At 54.6% G+C, this 14,977-nt stretch overlaps 1 protein-coding gene across 1 annotated transcript in view; it reads left to right on the forward strand.

Annotated features, from left to right (window-relative positions):
* SYMPK (symplekin scaffold protein) overlaps window positions 1–14,684 on the forward strand; it is a 36,324-nt gene extending 21,640 nt beyond the window's left edge. The window contains exons 14-27 of the mRNA XM_063112090.1: window positions 583–818; window positions 1,875–1,956; window positions 2,158–2,271; window positions 3,366–3,513; window positions 4,477–4,637; window positions 5,942–6,050; window positions 6,380–6,480; window positions 7,254–7,344; window positions 8,430–8,531; window positions 12,198–12,385; window positions 13,251–13,427; window positions 13,620–13,715; window positions 14,015–14,356; window positions 14,526–14,684. Of these exons, the coding sequence (XP_062968160.1) occupies window positions 583–818; window positions 1,875–1,956; window positions 2,158–2,271; window positions 3,366–3,513; window positions 4,477–4,637; window positions 5,942–6,050; window positions 6,380–6,480; window positions 7,254–7,344; window positions 8,430–8,531; window positions 12,198–12,385; window positions 13,251–13,427; window positions 13,620–13,715; window positions 14,015–14,356; window positions 14,526–14,660 (2,082 nt within the window). The 3' untranslated portion in view covers window positions 14,661–14,684. The remainder of the gene's footprint in view (window positions 1–582; window positions 819–1,874; window positions 1,957–2,157; window positions 2,272–3,365; window positions 3,514–4,476; window positions 4,638–5,941; window positions 6,051–6,379; window positions 6,481–7,253; window positions 7,345–8,429; window positions 8,532–12,197; window positions 12,386–13,250; window positions 13,428–13,619; window positions 13,716–14,014; window positions 14,357–14,525) is intronic.
* Window positions 14,685–14,977: the final 293 nt, after the last annotated feature.

Genomic DNA, 14,977 nt, shown 5'->3' on the forward strand with positions numbered 1-14,977 from the left:
GCTGGCGTTACCACCTCAGTCCAGTCACTTTTTACCCGTTAGTTGAAGTGATTTTTAATCAAGCAGTAGTATATGATCATACTTTCTCTGTTAAAAGAAAATTATTTCCAGGGGCTGGCCAGCTATTTCAGTTGGTTAGAGCCTTGTAACACCAAGGTCATGGGTTCGGATTCCTGTGCTGGCCAGCCGCAAACAAAAACAACATATATTTCCAGGCAATACAGATACAATACAGTCTTCCTTGGCTGTCACCTGCATCCTATCCCCCTCCCCAAAAGTGACCAAGGCACAAATTAGGGGAATCTCTCAAAACCTTTTCCTGTGTACTTAAGTACATAGACACTACTCCTAGAAACTCAGTTTTATTCTGCGATCTAATTTTTTCCTCTCTCTTCCGCCACCCTGCCATACAAACAGAACCCTATTGAGCATAAGGTTCCTTAGCTTGCCTTCCTCACTTAAAACCATGCCTGTGGGGGTTCCTGAGCCTGAGGGGTAGGAGTTGCAGGTTACAAGTGTGGGTTGCCCAGGATTGCCCCCCCCACACACATACACTGACATGCTTGCTTGCTCTCCTGCCAGGTGCGCGTAAAGATCCTGGCCAGCCTGGTGACACAGTTTGACTCAGGCCTGAAGGCCGAGGTCCTGTCTTTCATCCTGGAGGATGTGCGGGCCCGCCTGGACCTGGCCTTTGCCTGGCTCTACCAGGAGTACAACGCCTACCTGGCAGCCAGTGCCTCGGGCACACTGGATAAGTATGAGGACTGCCTCATCCGCCTGCTCTCTGGCTTGCAGGAGAAACCAGACCAGAAGGATGGGTGAGGAGGACAGCTTTATACCCTCCTGGTACCTTGTCCTGCCTTCTCATTCTGCTTCTGACCACCTCTTCATCACCACTGGAGTCAGTCCTGCATGTGCCTCTTATAAGTCTTCCTCCCCACCCTCCCTCTCTGGAAGCACATATACGGTCAGTGTTGAGTGTGGCTTCTGGGTCTCATTTCCTGGGTTTGTTCCCCAGCTCTGCCACTTTCTCTGAGTGGCCTGTATCACTCACCCTCTGAGCCTCTGTTTTTCCATCTGTAAATAATGGTACCCGTCTCATGGCTTGCTTTGGAGATTGACTTCTCTACACCCCATATCTTCCCTGAATGACTTCTGTAGCTTCTCCTCTATTCTTGGCCACAGCTTACCCATCCATCTTTCACATAGCAGCTCTGGTGACACTTTATAATAATGTAAATCCTGTCTTGTTACTTCCCCACTAAGAACCTTCCATGGTTCTCCATTACTCTTGCAATAAAATATGTACAGCCTCCTTAGCATGGCCTATGAAGTCTTGCGTGACCCAACTCCTGCCAACCTTCTTAGCTTCTTTTTTTGCTCCTCACCCCTCAAATTTAGCCACACTGGCCTGCTATCATTGTTTGAATATGCTGAGTTCAGGGCCTTGGCACTTACTGTGCTCTCTACCCAGAATGCTCTTTCCTTCACTCTTCGCATGGCTGATTCTTTTTCATCCACCAGCATTGACTCAAATCTTATCTCAAAGCAGCCTTTTGTGGCCACCGTATCTAAAATAACAAACCTTTTGTCCCCCACCATCATTTCCTCCCATTGCTGTATTAAATGAATGAAGTTGGGAATCCCCATTTGACAAAAGGGAGAAACTTAGTTTCAGAGAGGTAAAGTCTCTGCCCAGATCACCCATCTGGCTTTTGAACCCTCATCTGTTCACCTCCAAAGCTCTCCCAGCGGGTTGAACATGCTTTCTCTGAGGGAGAGCCTGACAGTCCCACACTCCTGTGATGCAGCCAGACAGGGAAGCCACGTGGCCTCTCCTCTATAGCTGTGCCCTGTCCCTCCCTCTCTGGCAGGATCTTCACCAAGGTTGTGTTGGAGGCACCGCTCATCACCGAGAGTGCCCTGGAGGTGATTCGCAAGTACTGTGAGGATGAGGTGAGGACAGGCGGTTGTGGCGGGGGGCAGGGACCTGCTTTGGGGGATCTGAAGGGCACACAGCCTAGACCTTGTGGCAGGGGTTCCATAAGGGAGCAGGCCCTTTTGTCCAGGTACCTCATCTGAGGGAGGCAAGAGAGACAGATCCCAAAGGCACACTGCAGGTGGGCTGAGCTCTGGTTCCCCTCCCTCCTGCTACAGAGTCGCACCTACCTGGGAATGTCCACGCTTCGTGACCTGATCTTCAAGCGCCCGTCCCGCCAGTTCCAGTACCTGCATGTTCTCCTAGATCTTAGCTCCCATGAGAAGGACAAGGTGATCCCCAGCTGCTACACACTGGGCTACACCTAACCAGCAGTTTGCAAAGGCCTTCTGTCCTGAGTAACCAGCCCAGCCTCTTCCACATTCCTCTGAAAGTTTCTCAGGGCCTAATGCCTTCTTGCAACAGTATTTTGGTTGTTGGTTTTAATTGTTTTTTTTTTTTTTCATTTTCAATGGCATGAAGCTGCTTGACTATTCCCACGGCGTACACACACGCACACACGTGTACGTGTACACTAGCCTTCCCAGGAAGGGCAGTCCCATTTTGCTCTTATTCTGCACATGTTAGGGAGCTTGATCTCCTCTTAAGGCTGAGACCAGTGTGACCTCTCAGCAGGCAGTGAGGACACAGTGTGCTCAGTGCCTTGAGCAGAGCAGCGTGTGACTGTAGGAGCCCTGGGGAGGAGCCTAACCCATCTGGTTGGGGGGTGAGAAGGGGAGGTGTTGCAAAGAGAGATTCCTGGAGGAGGGGACATGTGAGCTGAGACCTGAAGTCTGCGCAGGTGGGTGTGCTCTAGACGAAGGGGACAAATGTGCACATGCTGTGGTTGAGAGGAGGCCCTTGACTCATTCTGCTCCTGCCCTTTAAAATGAACTTGTCACATGGCAGTGCGTGTCCGTTCATTCAGCAGACCTTCATTGCGCATCTCTGGCACAAGCTCTGTGCTGTTGGGACAAAGCAGTGCCCAAGACTGTCCCCTGCCCTCATGACTCCCAGCAGGTGATATCTGAGTGAAACAGGATTGAGCCAGCAACAGGCATTCCAGGCAGTAGGGAGCCTTCCATGCCAAGTTTCAAAGCCAGGGAGACTTGGAAGGGAGCATTACTTTTGAGGAACTGGGGAAAGTTCAGTCTGCTTAGAGTGTAGTGAGCAAGGCAAGGAGTGGTAAGAGATGGGGCTGAGAAAGTAGGTGATGATGTGGGGCCCTGCCTTAGGCCAGGACACTTCCCTCCTGAGCTGCTCACCAGCCCGTGGGCACAGGTGACTCAGCTGACCTGGGCCTTTCTCAAGCTTGGCTGCCAAGCTTGGAAGAATAGCCACCTCTCCCCTCCCCCCCCCCCATCTTGCCCCCACTCTGTCTCCTCAGGTGCGTTCCCAGGCCCTGCTGTTCATCAAACGCATGTATGAGAAGGAACAGCTGCGCGAGTATGTGGAGAAATTTGCTCTCAACTACCTGCAGCTTTTGGTTCACCCCAACCCACCATCTGTGCTGTTTGGAGCTGACAAGGATACAGGTTTGATGTCGATTCATCAGCTATGTATTGAGCACCTGCTGTATTCTTGGTTCTGGGTCCTGGACACAGGCTGGATCAAAGCTGATCCCTGCCCGGCCTACTAGGGGAGACAAGCATACAGTAGTGACAGGAATGGGCAGGGCTGGGATAGCCAACCAGGGGGCTGTGGAAACCCAGAGAATGTGACGCTTGACCCAGCCTAAGAGGTCAAGGAGAGACCCAGAGGACAAGGAGAGCGAGCCAGTGGTAGGTTCCTGGAAGGGACTAGCAGGATCGTCTCAGGCCAGTCCCTTCAGCCAAGCACCGGGTCTCTTAGAATGACAGACAGGAAAACCCAGGTTTCACATAAACAGACCATTAAATCGGAAGGTTTGACGCCATGATGGGGAAGCACAGGAGACCCAGCTCAACCTGGGAACTGGGAAGCCTTCCCAGGAGAGGCACAGTCTGCATAAGACCCAAAGGGTGAGTAAGTGTGAAAAGACCATCTGGGAAGCAGTGTTCCAGGCAGAGGAGACAGCGGGCACAAAGGCTCAGAAATGGGGTCCCAGGGACTGTACGAAGTAGTATGTGACCAGCATAGAGTGCACCAGGGGCAGTGGCCAAGATGAGTCTGACAGGTGGGCTGAGGCTGCCCCTGCAGGGCCTGGCAGACATTGCAAGGTGGGGAACTGGAGACTTATTCTGAGGCCACAGGGCAGTCATGGCAGGACTTTGAGCAGGAGAGGGACAGGGTCCTAATCGCACTTCAGAAAGATCCTTCTGGCTGCCCTGTGGTTTGGTGGTCAGAGGAGGCTGGAGATGGGAAGTCCTGGTCCCACCCCATGACCAATCTGCTTCCCAGTCCCAGCTCCTTTCTCTGTCTGCCTCCTCTCCCACTCCCTGAGAAAAGACAGACATGGGGTAGGAGGGGGTTGAGAGGAGAGTATGGACCAGTCTGATGCCTGCCTCCTGTCCTGTCAGAAGTGGCAGCGCCCTGGACTGAGGAGACGGTGAAGCAGTGTCTGTACCTCTACCTGGCCCTCCTGCCTCAGAACCACAAGCTGATCCATGAGCTGGCAGCTGTGTATACTGAAGCCATCGCTGACATCAAACGGACGGTGCTGAGGGTCATCGAGCAGCCAGTGAGGCCCCTGAGCCCACCAGGCTCTGCCCACCAATGGGCAGGGCTGAGTCCCCAACTCCAACTCTCCCCCTAGTATCTCCACCTCAGCATGTACTAAGCACAAAGATTTGTCCTTCTGTTCTGACAGCTCTGTGGCTTGTGGGTGGTCCACACATCATCCATCAGTGTGTGAGAAGCCAGCAGCGTGGCCCAGCAGTTAGCAACCTAGAATTGGACAGACCTGGGTTCACCTTCTGCTTCTCACTTTCTCACTGTAACCTTGGGCCCCTTCTGTAAAAATGGGGAAGATAATATAGTCCCAGCAAGCTGCTGCAAGGAGTCCCTGAACTTGTGCACATAAACATCTGTGTCACTCATTATTTATGAGCTGGCCTTCCCCGTGTTGCTAATGGGACTCTTTAGCTGTCGTTACATAAAAATAAGTTACTCCTGCTCCTCTCTCCGGAGCCACAGGGTTGCCCACGTGAGAAGCAACTCAGTAGCAAACTGGCACCTGAAATTCGGAATGTCTGCCCTTCCAATTTACAGCTGGATTTGAAACCACTTCATTTTATCTCTGCCTCTGATATTTTTTTATTATGGAAATTTTCCAACATAAGTAAAAGGAGAGAGAACTGCGTTAATCCCCACATATCTGCCACCCAGATTCAATTGTGCCCCTACCTGTAAAATGGGGATAATAGGCTGTCACCAGGATGAAGCAGATTTTTATCCCCATTTTCAAGGTGAGCCAACTGCAGTTTGGAGAAAAGTGAGCCCACTGGACTGTGAGCTGCTGGAGGGCAAAGGCTGTCAGTTTCGTTCATGATTGTAGATGTGTATTGGGCATAGGTGAAGCCTGGACCCCTGCTGCCTGTGGCTGGTGCCCACAGAGGGACAGGCTCCAGAAGCAGCAGCAGATGGAGCCCTGGTCTGGTCATGCAGCCAAGCTGGGGCAATGGCAGTCACCACAGGGGGTGGGCAGGGGCCAGCAAAGAGTTCACAGAGTTGAAGCACAGGTTGGGCACAAAAGGTAACTCAAATCTGAGACAGACAACAGAAGGAATGGCCTGCCAGGGAGGACGGCAGCTCTGGCAAAGACTAAGGAGCTGAAGCAAGTCTGGGTCTGAGTGAGACTGGGTGGAAGAGACCAAGATGCTTCTTTTCTGTCCCTCTCCCTCCTTCCCCAGATTTGCCTCAGTCTCTAAACCCCATCACCAGTTCTTACCCCGAGTCTTAGCATTGCCCCTAGCCAACCTCCCCGTGACACCTGGGCCTTTCTGAGTTCATCCTGGGTCTGCTCATCCCTGTTTCTGCCTCTAGATCCGAGGAATGGGCATGAACTCTCCGGAGCTACTCCTGCTGGTGGAAAACTGTCCCAAGGGGGCAGAGACATTGGTCACCCGATGTCTGCACAGCCTCACAGACAAAGGTGCCCTATCCTTGGACCCCCACCCTTCATCCTTTCCTCCCTCTCCTGGGCCTTCCCTACTTCTTCCCAGGCCCTGGGGATCAGAGCTGCTGAGACTTCATACAGTTACACCTTTTGTGGGTTTCTCCCCATCCTTGGGCCTCCATTTCTCCATCCAGAACAGTGTGGTGCTAACTGCATGTGAGAAACCAAGGGCCAAGGATTTCTTGTCTGAATTGAGTTGTCCCCTCCCACACACCTTCCTCCATTTCTCCTCCCTCAGAGCTCACCCTCTCCTGTCTTCCCCACTGCCCCAGCACCATGCTTCCTGCTTATTTTTCTGCCCACAGTCCCACCCTCCCCAGAGCTGGTGAAGCGGGTCCGCGATCTCTACCACAAGCGCCTGCCAGACGTCCGCTTCCTCATCCCAGTGCTCAATGGCCTAGAGAAGGTATGGAGGTGGGCGCCTGTCTACCCCACTGACAGGGACATGGTGGGGCAGGAGGAGGCAAGCAGCAGGTTTCTTTCAGCAGTAGGTGAGCCAGAGGCAAATAAGGGAATGTGTGAGTGTGTGACCTGTGAGCAGAAATCTCAGGAGCCGCTGACACCCAGGTACCTATGTAAAATGCTTCAGATTATCCTCCAGGATTTATCAGACCAGGGATCAGTCTCAACTCTGCCTCATCCTCCTCTGACCTTGTGCAAGCCACTTACCCTCTTTCAGCTGCACCTTCCTCACCTGTCAAATGAGGATTAATCACAATGACCCCTCGTGCTTGTGAGTGCATGTACATGCGTGTGCACACACATACACTTGTCTCGAGGCCACGGACAGTGCTGGTATAGCACTGCTCCCAGCACGTAGGAAGTACTCCCTCCACCAAAGCATCTCTGTCTCACCCCTAACAAGCTGTAGGACCTTGAATGAACAACCATTTCCTTGCCTAAAGGGGATGACAGCAAGACCCTCTACTCGCACACTTGCGGGGGTAGTCAGTGGCTTGTGTGTGTAAGGTGCTCAGCCTGGCCCAGGGGACCTGTGACATGCAGGGGGTTTAGACAGGAAGAACGCTCCTCCCTAAGGGGGCAGAAGAAGTGCTGAGAGAGGAAAACATGGAAGGGCTTGGTGAGCTGGAACCTGCCCCTTACTTCCCTAGGGTAGCTTGTCGGGTAGGGGGATGGGGGCGTATCTGACCTGCCGCCCACCCCACCTTCTCCCTGTAGAAAGAGGTGATCCAGGCCCTTCCTAAACTCATCAAACTCAACCCCATCGTGGTGAAGGAGGTCTTCAATCGCCTGCTAGGCACCCAGCATGGTAGGTGATGTGACCCCCTCCCCACCAGGGCCAACTGTGTCCTCCCCCAGGAGGCCCAGCTGAGGAGGTGGGGCAGCAGGGGAGGTGCCAAGTGCTGGGGGAGGCCTTTTGGTGCCACCCTTAGGAGGAGTAGGTTCATCTTGCTCCTTGGGGCACCATGCAGACTTGATGGCTCAGCATATCTCAGAGCTCTTGGGCACCCTCCTGAGATGTTTGGATGATGGTTCCATCCACAGTGGTGGCAAAACTATAGAGCTGGGGCCTGACTCTTCAGAAGTGTCTTCTCTCCTAGGATCCAGCTATTCTCCAGCCTCCCTTAGGCATGGGCTCCACTCTGCTCCTCCTCAGATCTTGCCCGATCCCTCAAACTATGAACCAGGGGCATTTGTTTGACATAGTCAAAAAGAAACAAAAGTAAAACTTTCAACTTAGAAAAATTACCAAGTGATATAGAATGGTTTCCTTGCCCCTCCCCTCAGTGGCCAAAGCTAGGGAAAGCGTGGAGGATGTCTGTTCCACACGGAACCCGTGGTTTAAAACACATACAGAGAAGGGTCTGGGACCATCAAAACAGCATCAGCAGAGGGCTGCCTCCCCTGGCCGCCTCCTTTCCTGGGTACCCGCACAGTGGAAGGCTCTGGCCACTTTTTGCAAGTCCATTGCCTGGCCCTACCCCATCTGTCCTGTCCTGTCCTGCAAATGCCTGTATGGGTCTGTGCTGTGCTGGGGTTGGTGCTGGGGACCAGGTGATAAGCTCATCCTAGCCCTGGTGGGTGTACAGCCCACTGGGGAGAGAGGGAGAATTGCACTCAGATATTGGTGTGATGAGGGTGGGAACCAGGGTAGGGGAGGAGGAGAGCATGATGAAGACTTTGGGCTGCCCAGAGGTCTGCTACTTCATCCAGTCCCCTCTGTTTGTATTCTCAGTCTCTTCCCCTGCTCTATCCTCTGCCCCCCTTCAGTCCCCTCCAAGCAGAGGGCACCTTATGTCCATTTACCACTCCCCAAATCTGGGGCACTCAGACCTATCTCTTCACTTAGGCCTCCCTACTGTCTCCTCCTACTCCTACTCCCACCCACTACAGGCGAAGGGAACTCAGCCTTGTCCCCACTGAACCCCGGAGAGCTCCTGATCGCATTACACAACATCGACTCGGTAAAATGCGACATGAAGTCCATCATCAAAGGTGAGACGCTTCCCCTGCCCCCCTTCAGTGGCCTGGCCCCTGTGGACTGGGGGCAAAACCTCAATCACCCACGTGCCCCTGCTGGAATCTGCCAAGTTGAAGATTGTGCCTCCTGCAGCCCTACCTCAGAGCTCCGGAGACCACCCTCATTCCTTTTCCTCCCTCCCTCCTCTCCTTCCTTCCTTCCTTCTTCCCAGGTGTCACCCTTTACAACCCCACATTTTTCTGCCTCCATCTAAGGCATTTCTGAACTTGCTGTGCGCTGGTATAGAGTGGTCCAAAAGAAATGAGGGGCGCCCCCTTCAGAAGCAAAGCCCAGGGCTGGCCCGTGGCTCACTCGGGAGAGTGTGGTGCTGATAACACCGAGGTCACAGGTTTGGATCCTATATAGAGATGGCCGGTTTGCTCACTGGCTGAGCGTGGTGCTGACAACACCGAGCCAAGGGTTAAGATCCCCTCACTGGTCATTTTTATTTAAAAAAAAAAAAAAAAAAAAGGAAGAAGAAGCAAAGCCCACAGTGAGTGGTAGTCAGAAGCACAGCAGCAGAGCAAATTCAGTGCACCAGGGCACTTGCTGGACCTGGGTAGATGCCAGACCTGAGTTGAGGCAGGGGAATGTGCCTTCATGGCAGGGGTGGTGACAAACTGGCCTTCTCTTGGTGGTCACCACTCACCATGCAGGCACTCTGAGTCAATCTCTCCCTAAATGCCTATGGGCTGCTCCTCCTGATCCCCACCACGTTACCTGGTAAGTGTGTTGACTTCCATTTTGTAGGCAAGGAAATGGAGGTTCCAGAAAGGTTAAGTAACTTGGTCAGGGCCACACAAAAGCTAACTGATGTAGTGGAAAAAACACAGAATCTTAAGTAAAATGGACCCAGGTTGGAATCCCAGCTCTATCAGTTCTGCCCGCCTATGGCACCCTGGGTCTCAGCATTGCCTCCCCGGAAGGGAAAAAGGCCATTTGTTCTCAGCTCTCCCCAGAGCTCCCTTTCACTCCCTCCCTGAGAGAGGTTTCTGACCAGGAGCTGCCCTTCATCACAGAGATCGAGGCCCTGTCATTCTCTCTATACTCAGAAGACAACTGTCTTTTGATTCTTCTTCTCACCTTCAGAGTAGGGAGGGGGCTTCCTCTCTGCGCCAATTAAGTTTCATGTTCTGCCTTGAAATGGCTTCTTCAGCGGTTTATTTCCTAGCCTTTCTCCAAAAGTTCTCTCAGATACATTTACAGTCAAGAGAGGAACTTATGAAAATGCAAAAAACCCCTTAAACTGAGGAGGCACTAAGGCCTCTAGTGAAAGAACAGGGAGAAAAGGATCTTGAAGCTTATAGTCCAGGAGTATCGTCTTTAGACTCCCTAACCCCTTTGATGATCTGATGAAGGTTCTGGCCCATTCCCAATGACAACATGCTCATATGGTTTCTGTACAATTTGAAGGAATTCACAGACACCACACCCCTCATGAATGCCATTCCTAGACCCAGGTTAGAAGTCCTAATCAGCCCAGTCCCGTGGTATTGTGTGGAGGAACCAAGGCGCAAGACCTCCACCTTGCTGGAGGTCACACAGGCAGCCAGTAAGTTGCCAGGCCGCTGGAGGTGTCAGCCGGCCCTACCCTTCACAGTCCCACCTTTTACAACTCTCCCTTTTTCTTCCGACACACCCAGGCCTGCACGCAGCTTCCATTCCTACTGGGCTCTCAGCAACCCTCCAATCGGTCTCCCCACCAGCTGTTCATCCCCAGCACCCAATCCACCCTGTTCCCAGAGCATGTGTTTCTCCTGCTTGGGCACCAGTGATTTTCCTGGTTGTGCCAGCACCCCCACTATAAGCTCCAGATTGAGAAGTCCAGTCCTTCTCTGTGCACTGTTGGAATCCTCAGTGCCTGAGAGTATAAGCAGTCATTTCTGGCATTCGCTCCCCCCATAATCTACCCTCCTCCTATGGCGAGCTTTTCTGTAAAACTATACCTGCCCCCATTGATCTGTTCACGCAATTAAGAAAACACTGCAGGCTTCTACTTAGCCTTGTCCTGAGTGGTGCTGGGGAGATAGCCCCAGCCCTGTCCTCCCTGGAGCTCACAGTCCGGGGAGGGAGACAAGGTGTCCCTGGACAGTAATGACTCAGAGCAGGGCTGGGACAGGGCAGCCCACAGGGGCCGCCTGACCCAGCCTGGGTTTAGAACATTAGGGAGGGCTTCCTAGAGAGGGTTCTACCCAAGCTGAGACCAGGAAAGGATGAGTAGGAGTGATGTAGCAGTGGGGGAACACAGTCACAGAGAAAAGAAGAATGTTTGCAGAGGCCAAATATGTGTTACCTGGCCTGTGTCTGGAACTGCAGAGCTGAACCTGGCTGGGTCTGAGGGTTGAGAGAGGGGGCCTGGTCCCGCAGGTCAAGAGATGACGTCAGGCTGTAAGCATTGGGAAAACTGCCCTGTCTTTATAGGGTCTCACAGTCCACAGTCGGAGTTTGGCCTTGATCTCTTGAGGGCCACTGGGAGGGAAGGGGTCAGGTTTGAGCTTTCCAAAGACCCCCTCAGGGTGCTGTATGGAGAGTGGATTAGAGGCGGGGTGGGAGGTCCACGAGGAGGATGGGGCAGAGCTGAGGGGGAGCAGAGGGAAGAAGGTTGATGCTGGAAGCCTATAGGCAGCAGAGCAGGCAGGACCCATGGATTACCTGGCCATGAGGAGTGGGTGCTTCCTCAGTTTCTGTCAGGTCCTCGCCTCCTGTACGCGCTCCTCTGCCCTTTCGGCCTCCTCCCTGCCTGTCTATCTGTATCTCCCCCATCCTCCCACTTTGAGCATCCCCCATTTCTTATAGGTCCCAGCCCACCCCCTGTTCTCATTAGCCTGTCAAGTATTGGGTTTGGGGGGGCCTCTCTTCTAGCTCAATAAAGACTTCCTGGTTGACAGACTCACATGGCAAGTGGTGTTTGGGGAAGAAGGGGTTCAGAGGCAGCTTCTGGGGTCTCTCCATTAGCACAGTGGATTGAGACACTGCCACCCATTCCTGCGGGAACAGACCCCAAGGCCTGTCTTTGTGGGTTCCCCTGTTCTGCCAGCTCTCTGGGTCCTTCTGGCACTGGGTGCTGAGCTGGGGAGAGGGGGTCATCAGATGCCCTAGTACCGCCCTCCTCTTGTCCCTCCCTTCACTATTACTCTGTTGACTGTGTCCTGTATCCGCCATCATCCCAGCACTAACACAAGCCCTTATGCCTTAGTCAGGGTTGGGAGTGGGCAGCCCCTTGACCAGCCTTCTGTTGGAGAGCCACCTCACCTGTCCCCTTTGGAGTGGCTTATGGAAGTCAGTAGCTGCCTTATCTCTTGCGGGAGGGTGGTGCCTTGCTGCCCTTGTCAAGCCAGAATGGGTCTCTAGGGGTTGGCAACGTCTTTCCTGCCTTAGCTTTTCCCTGGATTGTTCCCAAAGAGAGAGAGGGCCAAGGTCTCCCTGTCCAGCCAAGTGTGGTGTTCAGGAGTTGCATGTGTCTTCTCCATTGGACCAAGTCCACAGGCTTTCCAAGGGCTGGGCCACAGTGTGCCCTCAGAGCAGGGCCTTCTGCTGGGTGGGAGGATCTTCAGGAAGTCAAGGCAGACAGCAGGGTGGAGCTCCCACCACCCAGGGGCAGCTGGGCAAAGAGGACAGGCCCACTCTCCGCCTCCTCACAGCCACCAACTTGTGCTTTGCGGAGCGGAACGTGTACACATCGGAGGTGCTGGCCGTGGTGATGCAGCAGCTGATGGAGCAGAGCCCCCTGCCCATGCTGCTCATGAGGACCGTCATCCAGTCCCTGACCATGTACCCCCGCCTGGGGGGCTTCGTCATGAACATCCTGTCCCGCCTCATCATGAAGCAGGTAACCCACCCCTGACCACCCCAACCCTTGGTTCCCCCGGCAGTGTACTGCAGTGGGGCGCACTGAAGATACACTTGAGGCAGAATTGAGGGCTAGAAAGCTTTGCAGAGGGAGCCTGGATGAGGAGAGCAGACTCTACTGAGACCCCTTTGCCCTGCCCCCTGCCAAGAAAAGACAGTGCTCCAAAAGTCTCTAACTTGGACAGCTAGAGTGGAGAGAGAGAGCAGTTGGGTGGTAGGAGCAGTAGTAGACTGGAGTTATACACCCCAGGAGAGGCACGGCTGCCCTTTGTCCCCTACCACTGTGCACCTGGCCAGGATACATACCAGAGCTGAAAGATGGTCCAGTTTTTCGAGACCTAGAAATTTGGACTTCTAGAAATACCATGAGAAAACAATAAATAAACCTCATCTGCAAGCCCCAGACTAGATTCAGCCCACAGGTTGCCACTTTGCAACATCTGGCTTAGAGGTTAAATGTGGGTTCACACAGACCTGGGTTCAGATTTTTCTGACCTTTGTCCTCTTGTGACCCTGGACAAGTCTCTGTGCCTCCCTGACATCATCTCTTTAGCAGGGCTAATATCATCCTCTTGAGGCTGAGGTGAGAACAAAATGAGACAGGACACTGGCCCAGGGAGAGCTGTGGGAAAGGGTGCTCTGGGTTTTCTTTCCCAAGTTGCCCTCATGTACCAGCTGCCTGGATTGAGAAGACAAAGTCCTCCAGTGGGAGGTCTGGGCTGCATGTAGCCTAGAGGAGTCTGTTAGATGGTGGGGTGTGGGTAGCCATCTTGGCGAGCCCCAGTGTCGGGCTGGGGTTGCTGCCTGCATGCCCCTCCCAACAACTCCCTCCCTGCCCGGTGCAGGTGTGGAAGTATCCCAAGGTGTGGGAGGGCTTCATCAAGTGCTGCCAACGCACCAAGCCCCAGAGCTTCCAGGTCATCCTGCAGCTGCCGCCCCAGCAGCTGGGAGCTGTCTTTGACAAGTGCCCTGAGCTCCGGGAGCCTCTGCTGGCCCACGTCCGCTCCTTCACCCCCCACCAGGTACCCCAGCGTGTTGGGTGGGTAGCCTCATGGGTCCAGCCCTGGGGGCCTGGTTGGAGGTGGGCAGAGGGGAGCCCTGCTTTGCTGCAAAAGGTCAGGGGCTCTGGAGGGTCAGGGACCAGGATCTGGGGTGTCCAAAAGGGGTCTCCAAGCCAGAGTTCTATATAGTGCCCCTTACTGCTCTTCACCTAGCAAGCACACATCCCCAACTCCATCATGACCATCTTGGAGGCCAGCGGCAAACAGGAGACAGAGGCCAAGGAGACACCTGCAGGGCCCCTGGAAGAGGTGAGGGCCCTGCAGCCCATCTGGATTCCCCGATCCCCCACCCACCCTCCCCAAGCCAGGAAGGCTCTACCTGTCCTCCCCACCCTGAGAGGCTTGGGCTGTCAAAGCCACCTCTGTCTCAGAGCAGGCGCTCCTGCTGAAAGGCAGTGGGGGACAATTCCCCTTCCTCCCTGTGCCCACAGTGAGAAGCTGCCGTCCCTTATGCTCCCATCTTGCTTTCACCTCAGGGTAGTCTCTGTCTCTTCCCTCCATCCTCTGAGAGCATCTCTGAGCTTCTGTGTGCCCCTCCCGATCCCCAGGACGACCTGGAGCCCTTGGCCCTGGCTCCGACCCCGGCCCCGGCCCCCCGGCCCCCTCAAGACCTCATCGGCCTGCGGCTGGCCCAGGAGAAGGCCTTAAAGCGGCAGCTGGAGGAGGAACAGAAGCTGAAGCCTGGGGGAGCAGGAGCCCCCTCCTCTTCCTCCTCGTCTGCCTCCTCTTCCTCTGCGCGCCCAGCCCCTCCCCCGTCGGAGGAAACCATAGATTTCCGGGAGGAGGGGCCTGAGTGCGAGACCCCGGCCATCTTCATCAGCATGGATGACGACTCGGGGCTGACCGAGGCCTCGCTCCTGGACTCTAGTCTTGAGGGGCCCCTACCTAAGGTAGGGATGATACCCCGAGAGCTGCAAAGGAGGGAAGTCCGAGCCCGGAGGCGGAGTGTGTGTGCCGATCCCGAGGAGGGGTCGGGGACGCGCTAGGGGAGGGCCTGAAGGAAGGCTTGGTTGTGGAACCGCGCTCTTTGATCTGTTCTCCCTTTACTTCTGTCATCAGGAGGTAGCGGGCGGGTTGACTTCCAAGGAGGAGCGGAGCCCCCAGACAGTTGCCCCCGCCGGAGAAGACGTCGTGAAGACCCCCAGCCCGGACGCCGAGGAAGCGGGAGAATCCGAGACTAAGGGGAACAGTTAACGGGTCTTGGTGGGGAAAGGGGAACTGGGGTTGGGGGGACGGGGTGGGCTTGGCTGGCAAGTGGTTTGCCTTAAAAAATAAAGCGATAGCTTATCTGGGGCCTGGGTGCAGTTTCGTGTCAACCGCGGCGTCCGCAGTGGAACTGCGCCGGGTCGTAGGCAGGCGCGCCTGGGAGCCGACTGGAAGTCCCTGCCAGCTGGGCTGCACCTGCGCAGAAACCAGCTCCCTGGCCCCGGCCACCCCGCGCGCCCTCTTCTGGTAACGGCTCACCCAGTCCCCGCTCCTTAGAAACTCGCCACGCCAGAGCAGCGTCTGCT

The sequence above is a fragment of the Cynocephalus volans genome, chromosome 10 (assembly GCF_027409185.1).
Source record: "Cynocephalus volans isolate mCynVol1 chromosome 10, mCynVol1.pri, whole genome shotgun sequence".
Lineage (NCBI taxonomy): Eukaryota > Metazoa > Chordata > Mammalia > Dermoptera > Cynocephalidae > Cynocephalus > Cynocephalus volans.